The sequence below is a fragment of the Jaculus jaculus genome, chromosome 6, assembly GCF_020740685.1.
Source record: "Jaculus jaculus isolate mJacJac1 chromosome 6, mJacJac1.mat.Y.cur, whole genome shotgun sequence".
NCBI lineage: Eukaryota > Metazoa > Chordata > Mammalia > Rodentia > Dipodidae > Jaculus > Jaculus jaculus.
Window position 1 is genome coordinate 87,290,224 of NC_059107.1, and position 17,724 is coordinate 87,307,947.

At 41.8% G+C, this 17,724-nt stretch overlaps 1 protein-coding gene across 2 annotated transcripts in view; it reads left to right on the forward strand.

The window, feature by feature from the left end:
- Positions 1-13,632, forward strand: part of Ano6 (anoctamin 6) — a 204,331-nt gene extending 190,699 nt beyond the window's left edge. For both annotated transcript variants that reach the window (XM_045152432.1, XM_012951190.2), the window contains 3 exons: positions 59-261; positions 1,933-2,038; positions 10,719-13,632. In XM_045152432.1, the coding sequence (XP_045008367.1) occupies positions 59-261; positions 1,933-2,038; positions 10,719-10,925 (516 nt within the window). In that variant the 3' untranslated portion in view covers positions 10,926-13,632. The remainder of the gene's footprint in view (positions 1-58; positions 262-1,932; positions 2,039-10,718) is intronic.
- Positions 13,633-17,724: the final 4,092 nt, after the last annotated feature.

Below are 17,724 nucleotides of genomic sequence, written 5' to 3' on the forward strand. Positions count from 1 at the left end.
TATAAAAACTCTAAATAATATGCTTCCTTCCTTCCTGTTTTATTTCCTCCCATCATAGGCCATGATCATTGCTTTCACATCAGACATGATCCCCCGCCTGGTATATTACTGGTCCTTCTCTATCCCTCCCTATGGAGACCACGCCGACTACACTATGGAGGGTTACATCAATAACACCCTCTCCATCTTCAACATCACGGACTTCAAAAACACAGACAAGGAAAATCCATACATTGGGCTTGGTAACTACACCTTGTGCAGGTAAGTGCTTCATCTTACAAATGGCATTATTTGTGATATAATTCTATCTGGAATTACTTAAATCACAGTGTTAGGGACATTGAGACTCACTGTTTTCAATAAAACTAAAAAAGATACTCAAAACTAATAAAGACCAGGGGGTAGAACTTTTTTTTTTTTTAATTTTTTATTTATTTATTTGAGAGCAACAGACACAGAGAGAAAGACAGATAGAGGGAGAGAGAGAGAATGGGCACGCCAGGGCTTCCAGCCTCTGCAAACAAACTCCAGACGCGTGCGCCCCCTTGTGCATCTGGCTGACATGGGACCTGGGGAACCGAGCCTCAAACCGGGGTCCTTAGGCTTCACAGGCAAGCGCTTAACCGCTAAGCCATCTCTCCAGCCCAAGGGTGGTAGAACTTTTAATGCCAACAATAAATCAACGTGGAAGATGAGGTTCAAGCACATACAGGGGGAGTGATCTAGGAAGAAAGTCTTGTACTTCTCAGAAAGCATCCAGAAACCAAGGTAACTCAACTACCAGGACTAATCTGTTATTCAAGGACAGCCTGAAGCCAACAGTGCCATACTAGTGCCTTGCTTAACAAAGATGCAAAGCAGAATGATGTGAACACCTCTGGCACTTCTAGAAGGCACCTAGTGTGCTCTGTAGCAGCCTCAACAACTGGGAATGCCAGCTGTGTTCAGTACACACCTGCTCAACTACCAGTTGAAATTTTTGACCTTTGTTTTTTCTCTATTATAGACTCTTAAACCTAAAGAGGCTACTTAACTATGAAAAACCATCCTTGAGCTGGAGAGATGGCTTAGTAGTTAAGGTGCTTGCCTGTAAAGCCTAAGGACACATGTTCTACTCTCCAGATCCCATGTTAGCCAGATACACAAAGGTGAGGCAAGTGCAAGGTCGCACATGCCCACTAGCTGGCCCTAGCATTTGGAGTTCAATTGCAATGACTGAGGCCCTGGCACACCAATTCTCTATCTCTTGTCTCTGGTATATGTCTACACTCTAAAAAAAATCCTTATTTAAGCTCTCAGTGCTACCAAGAAATCAGAAATGAAGCCGAAATAAATGTGTCCAGCTTATGCATTGTGAGCCTTCTCTGGTCCTACTCTGGCTCTGCTTGCTCTGACTCACATCCTTCTGACCGGTAGTCAGACTCCTGCAGTCTCATAGATGATAGGCAGGAAACTGGAGTCGAGCCAGTTGGAAGACACCAACAGTAACATGGGATCAGGCAAAAAGGTTCTATCAAGCAGGCGGTGCTGTGCGGGGAGAGATGGTGCTCTAGCTGAGGCAAGGCACATTGTGTGAGAAAACTTACAGATACTATCCCCAAAATACATTACATCATTTTGTGCTCCTTTTAGAAAATGAGAAGGAAATTTTGGCAAAAATGCATAAATACTTTGTTGTTCTTTTATAAAGATGCCTTGTATTTCACACAAGTAAAACCCATCCTTACCATTCATTTTCTGATTACATGCTCAATGAGTTATTGCTAGAATAATTTTTTTCATCTTTTGTTGTCAAATTGACCTTTAGGAGAAAATATATGTGATATCATTTTTTTAATTATACCAAAAATGACTTGTTTTTCAAATAGGCCTTTGTTTACAGTATTTGTTCAGAAAGATTGGTCTCCTAATAGGCCTTGGTTTTGTTTCCAGGTATCGTGACTTTCGAAACCCACCTGGGCACCCACAGGAGTATAAACACAACATCTACTATTGGCACGTGATTGCTGCCAAGCTGGCTTTTGTCATTGTCATGGAGGTAGGAGGAGTACACTTTTTTTTTAAGACTATAGATTTGGGGCTGAGAAAATGGCACCGTGAGTGAGAGTGTTGGTCGGGCAAACCTGCGAACCTTAGAGGCCTGATTCACTGGGAGTCCCATTCCCTTGCACCCCAGAAAACAGCTGGGTATGGCCACAGATGTTTATTACCCCAGAATGGAGAATGGGAATAGGCAATGGAGAATCACCGGGACTCATGAAAACAGCAGCCCTAAGTTCAGAGAGAAACTTGTGTCAGGGAAATGGCTGCACAAGCAATAGAGAAACACACTCAAACTTTTCCTCTGGCTTCTGCACATGTGGGCACTGGGCACACACATCTGCACATGTGCATACACCACACGCAAAAAAATTGCATATTTGTAAGTCTTCTATTTAACTATTGTCAACACTACTTAAAAATGTATTTATTTCTGCCAGCCGTGGTGGCACACGCCTTTAATCCCAGTACTCAGGAGGCAGAGGTAGGAGGATCACCGTGAGTTCAAGGCCACCCTGAGACTACATAGTGAATTCCAGGTCAGCCTAGAGTGAGACCCTACCTCAAAAGAACAAAACAAAAAAAAAGTATTGATTTCTTCCTTACTGCTTGCTAATAATTTTAGTGTATGAATTAAACAGGTTGAGCCTGATTGTATATATCCATGACATAAATAAGACTTGTTATCTGCTTTAAAAGTTAAAGAGCATGTTCTGTGCAAGGAGGATTCAATTCGACCCAATGCAGTATTAACTTGAGCATGCAACAAGCAGTACATTGGAAAGGCTTCAGATAAGGGTGGCATGACCTCTCCCCAGGGGAGTTATTACTATCATAGTTTTAAGCTGTTATTCACTTGCTGCATTTTCATAACACATCCATTCTTATAGTGGTTTATATATTCATGACACATCACTTCCTCATAGTAGTTTATGTAGCTGTAACACATGACCTTTTAAGTAGTTTATATATCCCAAACACATCACCTCCTTATATTAGTTCATATATCCATAACACATCACCTCCTTAAAGTAGCTTATGTATTCTTAAAACTAACTAGCTCTGAAAAAATGAAACAGTTGTAAATTGTTAATTGATCTAGCCAACATTTTCTGAGTGAGTAACTAGTATCCAATTACAGAGTCTTAGGGGCTCGAGAGGTGGCTCAGTGGTTAATGCTCTTGCCTACAAAACCTAATGACCTAGGTTGGATTTCCCAGTACTCACATAAAGAGAGATACACAAAGTGGCACTTGCTTATGCAGTTTCACAGTGGCTGGATGCCCTGGTATGCCCATTTGTGCCCCCCTTCTCTCTCTCTCTCTCTCTTTGTAAATAAATAAAAATATTTAAAACAATCAACCATGAATAACAAAAGTTGAAAAAAATGACAAAGTTATGTGCAAAAAGGAATCAACCCCTATTGTTTAAGCCACTGAGGTAAGTTGTTTCTTTCTTGTAGCTATATACAAACAGTAATCAAACATTCTATAATTTGAGTTTTTTTTAATTAAGGAAGAAAGTGGGTAGTGAAGGTTTAGAAATATTTCCATAATAGACAAAAGGTGTCAGCTTTAGGATTAGAAAACAGGTCATGGGCTGGAGAGATGGCTTAGTGGTTAAGTCACTTGCCTACAAAGCCAAAGAACCCAGGTTCAACTCCCCAAGACCCACATAAACCAGGTGCACAAGGGGGGCACATGGATTTGGAGTTTGTTTGCAGTGGCTGCAAGGCCCTGGCATGCCCATTCTCTCTCTCTCCTCTCTCTCTCTCTCTTTCTTTTTCTCTCCTTGCTTATTTCTGTATCTCTCTCATTCTCAAATAAATAAATAAAAATAAAATATCTTTAAAAAAATATTTTAAGCAGGTCATGTCATGTAGGGTCAGTAGGAATCCATGCTCCGCCATGGAATAGAGAGGTAGTGCACCAAAGAAAAGACTTACCAGAAGAGAGAGAAGTAACGGAGAGAAGTTGAAATCAGAAAAAAAAAAAAAAAAAAAAAAAAGAGTTTCACCAGTAACCGTGGAAGCCAGAGAAGGTTAATAGCTTCAGAATGCTAAGGAAGTCAATGCAAACTTGAAATTACACCAACAATGAATAAGTTAATGTTTTCCACATTGAAAACACCAGGACATATGTCATGATAGGAGAGTGATAAGCTTTTGAGAACAGATCATTTCAGTCTTCTACAGACTTCCTCAGAGAGCAGAAAAAGAGGAAATAGTCTCCGGTCCTTTGGTGAAGCTCCTCATAGCCTATATCCTCAATTCAGACAAGAATAGAAATAGGAGAAGTTGAGGCCACTTACACCACTTCATGATGCAGAGATCCCTATTTAATGTATAAGCTGAGTCCTGCAGTATATTTCAAAAAGATAATGCCACACCACATTGGCTTGCAAGGATTACATAATAGAAAAATCTGTTTACCTATAAATATTACCAACCTCAAAAACAGGTAAACTTTGAAAAACTCAGTCCTGCCCTTCTTCTCTTATTATACCTTTCTGTCTTTCTAGAACACAGCCATCTGTCCCTCCCTGTTGTGTGGGCAGTGCCCTAAAGGATTCATTCATGACTCTTCCTCTCCTACTGCAGACATGCCTTTATCACCCCACCACTGCACCTGGTCTGTCAAACTTCCTGGTACCACTCATGATAAATTCCTAGGACCACTTCTCCCTCACATAGCCCAGCTTGCAAATAGCTAACTTATTTGACTCCCAGGAAAATATAGAGACAAGGAAAGTTGTCATAGAATGGTAAGAGGGTCAATTATGCAAGAGGAAATGACTGTTACAAGCCATATCTAGCCAATGTATTGTAAAGCATCTGATAACAAAGTAACTGTCAGCCTATCTAAAGGAATCAATAGGCTTTAATACAATAAAGGGGGAATTTAATAGCCATGGATAGGTATCCTGTCCAGAAAACCAACAGAAAAACAGCAACCCAGAGCAAACGGTCCTGACAGCTGCAACACATGCTAGCCAATAGCTACAGAGCACACATCCTTCTTGATGGTACACAAAGCCACATTCTCTAGAGGAGAAGCAACAAAGCAAGTCACAGGAAAAAATGTTAAAACTGTAGTCATGTTGAATGTCTTTTCTGAATATAATGAAATCAAGCTAGAAATAAGAAAACTTTTGGGAAGCATACAAGTACATGAAAATTAAAAAGCACATTCCTGAACAAGAAATAAATCAGTGAAGAAATTCAGAAGAAAGTTTTTTAAAAACTTTATAATAGGGCTGGAGAGATAGCTTAGTAGTTAGGGCGCTTGCCTGTGAAGTCTAAGGACCCATGTTTGACTCTCCACATCCCATGTAACCAGACACACAGAGTGAGGCAAGCAAAAGGTTGTACATGCCCACTAGGTGATACAAGCATCTGGAGTTCAATTGCAGTTGCTGACACTCTGGCGTGCCAATTCTCTCCCTCTCTTTCTTTCTCTGTCTGTCTCTCTGTCATGCTCTCTCTAAAACAGAAAAAGTCTTAAATAAATGATAATGAAAACAGCATACTAAAGCATAACAAAAGCAGTATTAAGAGGGAAGTTTACAACAGAATGTGCCTACATAAAAATCATAGTTATAAATCCCAGGTAGCTTTTCATTGCACCTCAGGTAATTAGAGGGGGAAAAAAAGTTCCCTTATGAACTCAGCCTGTGAATCCAGCTTCCTCTGAGTCTTTCTACTTAGATATCTCATAAGCATCTCTAATCAACTGCCCCAATTTCTACATTGTCTCCTTGTCTCTGCCTCTGTATCCCAGCTGCATTACCCTTTGTATGATGATATGATATCTCTGTCTCACCAGCTGCTCAGAACAGAGTTCTTAGAACCCAGCTTGTCTATTTCATTTTCTGTCCCCACATGCATGCCTTGTGGCTTTTCTTCAAAAAGTCCACCACTGATCACTTGTTACAGCTCTGCTGCTTCCACCGTGCATTACCAAGCTTCCGTAGTTGTGGCAACACTGCCAAAGGTCATCCACATAACAAGGGAGCCACTTATGTTGGCTCATGGTTTCAGTCTGTGTTTGCTTGATCCAGATGCCTTTTAGTCAGTGGCAAGAGAGCACTCTACAAGTGAGTCTGAGGAAGCTGGACCTCATATAGCAGCCAGGAAGTAAAGTGACAGCAAGGAGTAGCATACCAATACCCCCTTCAAGAGTACATCCCAAAAACCTAACTCACACCATTTCCTGAAGGTTCCACTGACTCCCAAATAGCACCAAAGCTGAGGAGCCAGCCTTCAACAAATAGGAAAACTCACCAGCGCTCACTGAATCTGAGCCAACATATTTCTTGCGTGGGTTGGGGCTAGTCTCCTACATGGAGACTGTGTTTGTGTCTCATTCAGAGTCCCTGCCATGGCATCCAAGGCCTCGTGTGACAGGGTCACACTTTGTTGCTTCCCCCCCTTGTCACTTCTCCCTCCCCTCTGCCTTGATTCTGCCCTTTACCTAATGTCTTCCCTCCATATCTACATGGCTTATCCCCTCACTTCCCTCAAATCCATTGCTATTTTATGCTTGTCCAAACTAATCTATATGAAATCTATGTGAACGTCTATTTTTAACAACTCTCTAAGGGCACTCACAGTGGTGCTGCATCACTTCTGTTTCCCCAGGGCTAGAGTCACTGTTTAACACTTGGCTCAATTTGTTTTTTATGTATACTCATGGTCCTTCTCTTTATTATCCATCCCTTTGCCAGGTCAAAAACACCTAACCCAGTGGATTTGGGAGTGGTGAATACACAAGTGAAAAAATGTTCAACCTCCTTAGTTATCAGAGAAATGCAAAGCGAGACCAAAGTCCATTTGATGGTGAGGAAGTCAATTGAAAGAGTGTAATGATACCAGAGCTGGCATGGGTGCCAAGCAGCTGGCAGTGCTGCTGTTGCTAGGGTAGCTAGTTGGTAGAGATGCTTTGGAAAGCTCTGGTATCTAATGTCTTGTAAAATTGGGGACTCATTTGACCATATGTCTCAGCCACCTCTAGGTCCCTACTCTTGAGACGCTTTTATGGATAATGTTTTATGTTCCAAAAATAAGAGTTTACAAGAACATTCTTCCAACTTCAAAAACTAAAAATAAGCCTAATGCCAAAAATAGGCTACAGGGTATTCACACAGAAGAATTTTATGCATCAGAGGAAATGAATGGACTAGCTATGCACAGTAATGTCAGTGAATCTCAGAAAGTAGTTTTAAATGAAAAAAAGCCATTTCAAAAGATGTAGAGTATAAAACTGCTATTTTATAAAGCTCAACTCAGGTGAGAATAAATATGTTATTGGAGAAAATACATAAATATTTACTCTTTTTTAACTTAAAGAATAATACATGTGTGCCTATACCAATAGAATAATATTTACCTTTGGGCAAGGGACAGGGAATTAGAAAAGAGGAGCAACATTATTAGTGGCCCAATTTTTAACTTCATGGAAGATTTTTTTTTTTGCCGTCTATTTTATTTGGTTTTAAACATTTTATTGACAACTTCCAAAATTATAGACAACAAACCATGATAACTCCCTCCCCGCCCCACTTTCCCTTCATAAATCCCCCCTCCGTCATATTCCCTCCCTGTCTCAATTAGTTTCTCTTTTATTTTTGATGTCATCATGTTTTCCTTTTATTATGAGAGTCTTGTGTAGGTAATATCAGGCACTTTGAGATCATGGATATCCAGGCCAATTTGTGTCTGAAAGATTGCATTGTAAGAAGTCCTCCCCTTCCTTTGGCTCTTACATTGTTTCTGCCACCTCTTCCACAATGGACCCTGAGTCTTGGAAAGTGTGATAGAGATGTTTCAGTACTGAACACCCCACTGTCACTTCTTCTCAGCCTTCTGAGTCATCCTAGTGTTCACCACCATCTGAAAAGAGAAACTTCTCAAATAAAAATTAGAGTAGGGCTGGAGAGATGGCTTAGCGGTTAAGTGCTTGCCTGTGAAGCCTAAGGACCCCGGTTCGAGGCTCGGCTCCCCAGGTCCCACGTTAGCCAGATGCACAAGGGGGCGCACGCGTCTGGAGTTCGTTTGCAGAGGCTGGAAGCCCTGGCGCGCCCATTCTCTCTCTCTCCGTCTATCTGTCTTTCTCTCTGTGTCTGTCACTCTCAAATAAATAAATAAATAATTAAAAAAAAAAAAACCTGTAAAAAAAAAAATTAGAGTAGCTTTAGTATATGGGCATGGACATTAAGAAAAGTGCTTACAGAGCAGTTTGCTGAGCATAATATATGCATTTAGCTAGACAATAGCAGGCATTATACCCCTAGGGCTCATGACCTCCCCTGCCATGGGCTTTTGACTAGATTTTCAGTACCAGGCATGTATTTCCTCCCATGGAGCTGGCCTCCAGTCCCATTAGAGAGTGGTTGGTTCCCCTATAACAGACATGCCACTATTGCACCAGTTGGGTCATTTGGCCTGGCTGGCCAAAGTTAAGGCTTGCAGTGTCTACTGTTGTTTATCACCACTGATGACTTCTGTTGCCATAGGGATACAAGTACCATATAGCTTTATCTAGCTTGATTTCTCAGTGACCTTGCAGCACAAGCATGTGGAGTCTTCAGCAATAGGGTCTTACTATCTAGTTCTGGTGGGAAACCAAGAGCTTTAATGGCTTGTAATGTTTTGGAGACATCAGAGATCTCTTTGTCCAACAACTCACCAGAAGGTATCCCATCTCTGGCCCTGAATTTTTTTCTAATAACAATCTGTGGCTTCTGGATGTGCCATTATCCTGTATGTGTGTGTATGTATGTATGTATGTATGTATGTATGTGTGTGTATGTGTGTGTGTGTGTGTGTGTGTATGTATATAATTTGTGTGTGTGTGTGTGTGTCCATATGGCTTATTTATAACATCTTAAATTTTGATTAATCCTCTCCCCCTTTACTCAATCACTTCCCCTGACCTCACTTAAGCTAGTTTACCAGTAGTAATCTGTTCATCTACTTACATATACACAATCCCATCTCCTTAAGTCCTCCCCTCACCTCCCTCCCTTTTAGGCCCTTTCTAGCTTACTGGCCTCTGCTGCCAATTTTTTTGTTGTTGTTTTGAGGTAGGGTCTCACTCTAGCCCAGGCCGACCTGGAATTCACTATATAATCTCAGGGTGGCCTTGAACTCATGATGATCATCCTACCTTTGCCTCCCAAGTGCTGGGATTAAAGGTGTGTGCCCCCAGTCCCAGCCCTGCTACCAATTTTTACTCCAACTCACATACAGGTCTAAACGTTTGTAACTAGCATCCACATATGAGAGAGAACATGTGGTGTGTTGCTTTCTGGACCTAGGTTACTTAACTTATTATAATCCTTTACTGATTCATCCATTTCCCTGAAAATTTCATAATTTCATTTTTCTTTACTGCTGAATAGAACTCCATTGTATAAATGTACCACATCTTCATTATCCATTCATCAGTTGAGGGACATCTAGGCTGGTTCTATTTCTTAGCTACTGTGAATAGAGCAGCAGTAAACATGGATATGCAAGTATCTCTAAGGTAGTGAGATGACTCCTTAGTATATATGCCTAGGAATGTTATGGGTGGGTCATATGGGAAGTCTATATTTAGCTGTCTCAGGAGCCTCCACACTGATTTCCACAATGGCTGTACCAGATTACATTCCCTCCAGTGGTCTAGGTCTCCTCTTTTTCTACATCCTTGCCAGCATTTACTGTCATAGTGTTTTCCTGATGATAGCCATTCTGACAGGAATGAGATAGAATCTCAGAGTAGTTTTAATTTTCAGTTTGCTGATGGCTTAGGATATAGAACATTTTTGAGAACACTCTATTTAGTTCTGTGGCCCATTTTTTAATTGGATTGTTTGATTTCTGATTATTTGTTTATTTGAGTTCTTTGTATATCTTGGATATTAGTCCTCTGTCAGATGTATACCTAGCAAAGATTTTCTCCCATTCTGTAGATTGCCTCTTTGCTCTTTTCATGGTGTCCTTTGCTCTACAGAAGTTTTTTTTCTTAATCTCAATTTTTATTAACATCTTCCATGATGATAAAAAATATCCCATGATAATGCCCTCCCATCCCCTCTTTCCCCTTTGAAATTCCATTCTCCATCATCTCCCCTCCCCATCTCAGTCAATCTCTCTTTTATTTTGATGTCATGATCTTTTCCTCCTCTTATGATTGGTCTTGTGTAGGCAGTGTCAGTCACTGTGAGGTCATGGATATCCAGGTACAAAAGCTTTTTAATTTCATGAGGTCCCAGTGTTTGATTAGTGGTTTTATTTCCTGAGCAACTGGGGTTATATTTAAAAAGTCATTACCTATGCCAATACGTTGATCTTTTGTTTTTTGAGATAATGTCTTACTATGTAGCCCAGGCTGACCTCAAACTCACAACTTTCTCCTTTGGTGTCCCAAGTAATATGATTACAAGCACATTCTTTGTAACTAGTATGTGTGGATAAAGACATCTGTACATATATATGCATTCTTTCCAGGGTGCATAAGTAATAGTGCAGTTGTTACAGTGACACTGTTACTTATACACTGCTGGTGAGGTATTGGATGTGTATAGAACTTTCACCACCACAGTGTCCAGATAGGTTGCCATGACAAGCAAGAGTAAGTGAAGTGAACACATGCATTCTTTGCAGCTAACATTTTTCTTCCCCTCTCCCACAGCATATCATCTACTCTGTGAAATTTTTCATTTCATATGCAATTCCAGATGTCTCCAAAAGCACGAAGAGTAAAATCAAGAGAGAGAAATACTTAACACAGAAGCTTCTTCATGAGAGCCACCTCAAAGATCTGACGAAAACCTTGGGGGTTATAGCCGAGAGGGTGGGTGAGGCAGTGGAGAACAGTTTACGACCAAAGTCAGAATGAGAATGTTCTGTCCTGAGACACATTTGGAAGAGTTGAACTCTGTCACAGTGTATTACAAGTGCCTACTGAGAAGGTCTAAGTGAAGGCACTTTGGTGAATATGAGTCTTAACTAGTGCCATTGTCATGCGTATTACATTTCAGTTTCAGCTAGCTGCAAAGAATGGGAAATGTAAAACTTTGATCAAGAAGCACATAAAACTACCTACCTGGAAAACCTGAATATGTGCCCTGATTTTGATGAATTGGAATTTTAGTAACACAGAAAAAGTCTTTCAGTGTGCTGAAAGCCATGCTTCCTAAAGCATCCTGGCCTCTCTTTACTGTCCCAAGTATTTCCATTCTCATTGGTACTGTTCATTTCTTCTCTTTCCTAAATATGTCCCAGGCTGACCTTATCCTGGCAGAACACCACTAAAGACCAGGCATGCCTCCTGCCTTAATTGCTTTGGGTCATTGAAAATAGCTAGCCCAGAATTGACTGTGAATGTTTTGTCAAGTGGCGATTGACTCAAAAATCCTCAGTATTTCAGTGTATTTATTATTCCTCCCCCGCAGAGAGGAAGCCTCAGTAAGGAGAAATCATTTCCATGATTGTTTCAGCCTGTCTTCCCATTGCAAAGAAATAGTGTCCTGGCTTCAATATAGCTTTGAAGCATATTTCTACTAATCCTCCATGTCACAATTGTCTTCGGGGAGCTGTCCCACAATGCTCTCTGCCTAATCAGTGCTGCCTGCTTTACAGATGTCAAGGGAGTAAATGACAAAAGTAAGAAAGTTTCAGATCCAAGTAAAAATCATATCTTATGTTGATCTGCCAATTTACCTCTTCTTAATGTGTGTAGTTTCTTAGGAAAATGATAATCAGATGACGATAATCAATTTTTATCCGCATAATTGTGTGGAAAACACAAGCCAATCAACTTTCCATAGCAGACACATTCACCTGACACAGGAGCGCACCTTACGAGAGTCACCAAGGACTTCTGAAGGACTTCTGGCAAAGCCCTTTGGCTTGACAATGCTACACATGTCAGAGGGACAGCAAACACCCAGATCATGAGCCACGCTTGTGATCCTTATGTGGGAAGTCTCTTTCACAGATTCCTGCATTACTATCTCTGCTTGCCAAAGAACCCACAGATCAAAGCTGCTGCCACGTGGTCAAGGCTTCCTTGCTCCACTAACATGTCTGTAAGTATGTTCACACTAGAAGCAAGAGTCGACCTGGATTATTGCTCATTAAGAAAGGAGACGCTGAATTTAATTTGAGTGTCAAGCCTCCACTGGAACCGTTGGAAGGGATAATTTGTCACAAGATGGCATGCTGCTGAGCAGCCTTGCCCAGTGCCTGGCCCTCTGCTGGGTCTGGAGAAGGCACCAGCTGCAGCTCTCCCCTTTGGCCTGCAGTAGATCAGTGCTGGGGGAAGAGGAGATCCCTGGTATCCCCATCTCAGGGTGGGCTTCTGCCAACTTGGATACTAGGAGCCTGCCTAGTGGAGTACCAACTGCCTGGGAAAGGAAACATGTCTGAGAACCCCCTTCTAGAGACTTGTTGAAATAATGCATCATAAGTCCAGGTCATAGTTTGAAGTGCCTGCAGAAAATTTTTTTTTTCTAATTTTGGAGTATCAGTAGGATTCATCAAAGCATTGTTGTGTGCCTTTGAGTTTCCCACCATTGTTGATACATTGTGTTAGCAATGTGGTCAGAAAGGCCCTAAAGCCCCATGAGTTAAACTGCACCGCCACAAGGATGGCTGCCTTCCTGCAGGAGGAAACTTCTCCGCACAGCTGAGAGCAGGTTGCCGCTGTGCTCTTCGCTGGCGACTTCAGAGGAGTCCTCACCACCTCTTGTCTACCTGCTATGTATGTCATAGTGGAAATAGAAATGCTTTCACCTTCTCTCTTTACCCTCTTTCTTTGTGTATATGAAGGGATTTTAAAAGAAAAGTACATTTGCTCACCCATACCCCCACCTAAGAGGACCCTCTGCAGAGTTTAAAATATGCTGCTGTGGATGGGATAAATAGAAAACAAAATTGTGTTTCTAAATGCAGCAGGTGGGTGTCTGATGGCCACGATGCCTGAGTGTCAAGTTGCACTGACATCAGCAGTGCTGGTGTGTCCGATGCTGAGTGGGTGATGGAGAGAAGCAGGCTACCCTGGGAATCCCAGCAGATGCAGCCCCCAGCCCCAGGAACACAGGGGCAGGACAGGAGCCTGTGAGGAAGTCATCTTGTCCATAGCCAGTCCAGCATAACCACTAGAGAAATTTTATCTTTATCCATTTGTTATGCCTGTGAATTTTAATGATTAAAGCATTAGACCAAATACTCAGGGGATTTTTTTCATTTGAATATCCCTCAAATATTCATATACTTCATTAGAAGTAGAAACTGTAGTTTTTGTTTTAAAGCTGAACAAAGCCATCTTGTGAAATGTTTGTCACCAGGTTTTCCCTTTGCACTGCATGTGGATCTTGACTGTCACAGGACATTCATTCACAGTGGGGACAGACTGCTCCTGTGGAAGTGTTTGAAACTGTGTGAGCAGCATAGCGAGGTGGAGCTGAACTTCTTATCCTGCTTGCTGCAGCACATTGTGGCTTAAGATGTAAAGTTTGTAATTAATGTTTGTTAATTTCTATGCTTTTAAATATTCTTTTATAATTATAAGCATTTTAATAAATTCATTTTTACAGACAATACTATGTTCTCACTGCCTGTCTTAATAGTTTTAAGAAAGTGAACAGGTTGCCACCTGATACCAATGATGTACTGCGGTGGGATTATATCCGAAGTTAATGTTTGTCACAGCCTGAGTTTATATGCTTTTTCTTAGAAAAATTGGGGGTACAGTTTCAGCAAGGGCAGCCACTGGCTGAGGTTGGGACTGAACCTAGTGCCCCAGGCAGAGGTGAAGAGCAGGCAGGAACCAGGTGCAGTGGCTGCCGAGAGAGAAGGGGTACTTTTCTGTCATTTCATGGAGGGTGTCTAAAGCCAGGACTGCACCAACAGTCTTGCTCAAGAATCTAGGTGTATCAGAAACATAATGTCTCAGGGTGGCCTTGAACTCCTGATGATCCTTCTACCTCTGCCTCCCAAGTGCTGGGAGTGAAGGCATGTGCCACTACCCCTGGCTTTCAGAAAGGTATTTTATGAACCTACATTCAGCTACCCTGAGTAAAGTAGAGATATCATAACAGCCGGGCGTGGTGGCACACGCCTTTAATCCCAGCACTTGGGAGACACAGGTAGGAGGATTGCCATGAGTTCGAGGCCACCCTGAGAATCCAGAGTGAATTCCTGGTCAGTCTGGGCTAGAGTGAGACCCTACCTCAAAAAAGCAAAAAAAAAAAAAAGAGAGAGATCATAACAATATAATAATCTTTAAAACTGCACATTTGTCCCCAAAAAGGAAAATTATAGATATCTTGAAAGAATAATAATTATTTTTAAAAAATCCACCCTTGGCTGCATCTTCAAATCCCAAACTCTGGTATGCAGACCTGGTGCACCAGCTTTCTTTTCCTTTCTTTCTACCCAATAAACTTCATCTCACACACCCCCAAAAAATAAAAGTCCACCCTTATCCTCAAAAACAATCCAGATTTTTACTAGTTCCATCCTTTCACTTTCTTGAACATTTTAAATCTTAAATATATTCCAGGTTGGTGCAATGGCTTCATGGCTAAGACACTTGCCTACAAAGCCTAAGAACCCAGGTTCAATTCCCCAGGACCCACATAAGCCAGATGAACAAGGTGCCACAAGCGTCTGGAGTTTGTTTGCAGTGGCTAGAGGCCCTGGTGCACCCATTTTCTTGTCTCTCTCCCTCTCTGTCTGCCTCTTTATCTCTCAAATAAATAAACTTAAAAAATTAAAAAATAAATATATACATCCCATAGCCGGGGCAGCAGGAAACATTAGCTGACCACCAAATGGCACTGTTTCTTTTTTGAGACAGGGTCGCACACTACAGTCCAGGCTGCCTCACCTTCCCAAGTGCTTGAGACTATAGGCATGAGATACTCCTGGTTCTAGTGAGTACAAATGGTGATCTTTAAGGATAAGCCCAGCAAAGAGACAATTAGAAGTTTACTTCTGAAGTAGAATACCCCCTTTTCTCATTTGGGAGACTTGATGAGCTCTTACATGGCTGACATCCATCAGGCACTGGGCTATATGTTCTCATGCATTACCTCACTGCCAATAGGACATTATTGTAGAGAATTTAGCTTTAAAAAGAAAGGTATGTGATCTTAAAGGAAATACGTTGTTAAGCATCCCAAGCTGTATACAAAAGCTGCCAAAAATCCCAGGCCAGCCTACTCCCCAGAGTTCCCAGTAAATGTGCTTAGGCATGGTCATATACATGTCAAAAAAATTAATAATAACTTTGGAGATTTTACCTTGACTTAAAAAGAAAAACTTCAGAGATTTTACTTTGAATTAAAAAAAAAAACAACTGTATTAAGATAGCAGTCAGAGAGAAGGAAAATACTTGGTAGCAGAGGCCAGTAAGTTAAAAAGGAGACATAAAGGGAAGAGAAAGGAAGGGAGGAGGATACTTAATAGGTTGATATTGTATATATGTAAGTACAATGATTGTAATGGGGAGGTAATATGATGGAGAATGGAATTTCAAAGGGGAAAGTGTGGGGGTGGGGAGGGAGGGAATTACCATGGGATATTTTTTTATAATCATGGAAAATGTTAATAAAAATTTTAAAATTAAAAAAAAAAGATAGCAGTCAGAGAAGCTAGTTCTTACACTTCAAGGTTTAGTCCAATCCTATTCAAACCTCCAGCAAGGTCCCCTACCATGTTATAGAGTGCTGAATAATGTTTGGTTCCACTTGCAAATTTAATGAGATGTGTTACAGTATGGACAATAGCAGCCCACTATTTGATGAGAAGTGTTAAACTGTCTAGAGAAAAAGATGGATGGTGCCTGGCACTGACTTTCTTCTCCACAGAGGGCCACATTAATAGAGGTACAGGTACACCAGGGTGATTGACCACAGGAGAACTGCAAATTTGCAGGAGAGAGACAGGAGCCTTGTGACATTCTGAAACCTAGGGCAAACAACATGATAAAAACTTCCCTTGTTGGGCTGGAGAGATGGCTTTGCGGTTAAGCGCTTGCCTATGAAGCCTAAGAACCCTGGTTCGAGGCTCGATTCCCCAGGACCCACATTAGCCAGATGCACAAGGGGAGCATGCATCTGGAGTTCACTTGCAGTGGCTGGAGGCCCTGGTGCGCCCATTCTCTCTATCCCCCCATCCTCACTCCCTCCCTCCCTCTCTCTCTCTCTGCCTCTTTCTCTCTCTGTCACTCTCAAATAAATAAATAAAAATAAAAACAAAAATTTTTTTTAAAAAATTCCCTTGTCATCTGCCATCCTGGCCCTAAAGCCAGTGGAGGAGAGTTCCTTCTGCAGGGATAAGGGTAAAAGAATCTCAGCATCCTGTCGGTGCGGATGGTGGGAATGCAGCTGTAGGAACAGTTCACAGCCCCCACAGGCTTGTGGCCCTGTGGTAAGAAACATGAAGTCTGACCAGGAGCCTTGCTTGAAAGCTACCAGGCTGCTAAATCCAGGACGTAGAGGTCCAGTCTTGAGAAGGGAACTGTTTCAGCATGTGGACTGCTCTGGGGGTCAGAACCCATGCAAAGTCTACCATTGGGACCCCACACGGTTTTCTGCATTGGGTGGAGCCCAGTTTGTTTCATAAGTTCTAGCCCAAGCCTTCAGGGTACCTGACCCTAGGAAATGGGTGTTGTGACTACACATGAGATTTAGCTCATCATGATGCCCTCTAAGCAGCTGTGTGTATTCAGGGCTCCAAAAGTATCTTATGCCAGTGTTACTTTTGAAGTGGTTCCATGACCCTGGGTGTGTATTACAAACAAGGTGTGTAGAAATACTGCAGTTCTGCTGGCCCACCCCAGTTGCTGCTCAGGCCCAGGTACACACAGCAAGATGGTGTCCAGGAGCCATGGCACTTGGCTCTGGCTGAGGCCTCCTGGGCAGTCACTGCCATTGAATTATAGGAGAGGAACACTCCAGCTCTTGCTTTCCCCACTTACTCAGCGCCTGCCTCGCCTGACCATGTACAGCTATCAGGACTGGTGACCACAAGGCCATTGAGAGTGAAGCCACTACCTCTCCCCTATAGCATCTAGAGGTGCTACTGCCAGGGGTGCCCACAGAACTGTAATCAACAATGCCCAGGGAAAACTCCAGTGATGGATAAAGGCCTTCACTCCCATTGCAGAAGTAGTCTCACAGCATGCCACACCCACTGCTGTCTGTATACCCCTGCTGGGACTGCGAGAGCATCCTTGGTTCTCACTCTTAGTGGGCACTGGGCTCAGACTCACTTGTCATAGCCCAAGAAGCTAAAGAGAGAATACACCATGGTGTCCAACTAGAAGTGCAGCCAAATTACATAACAGATACCCTAAGACATCTTCAGGAGAAAGCTGCTTACCAACAAAATCACTCATTAAAAAAAAAAACAAAAAAAAACCAGATAATCAGTACATCAAATTTGTAAATCTCCACGTAAGAACTCAAGAAATGTGAGGGGTTGTGGGGAAGGAGGTAACCTCCAACAGAACATAACAAAAAGAAAATGGAGTGAAATGTCTGATAAAGAATTTAAAAGTATGACTACAGGAAGGAAAAAAAAAAAAGCTTAATGAAGGTCAAGAGAGCACAGACCAGCAGTTAATATGAAATCAGAAAAATAAGACAGGATGAGAAATAAATTCAGCAGAGATGAAGAGATAACCA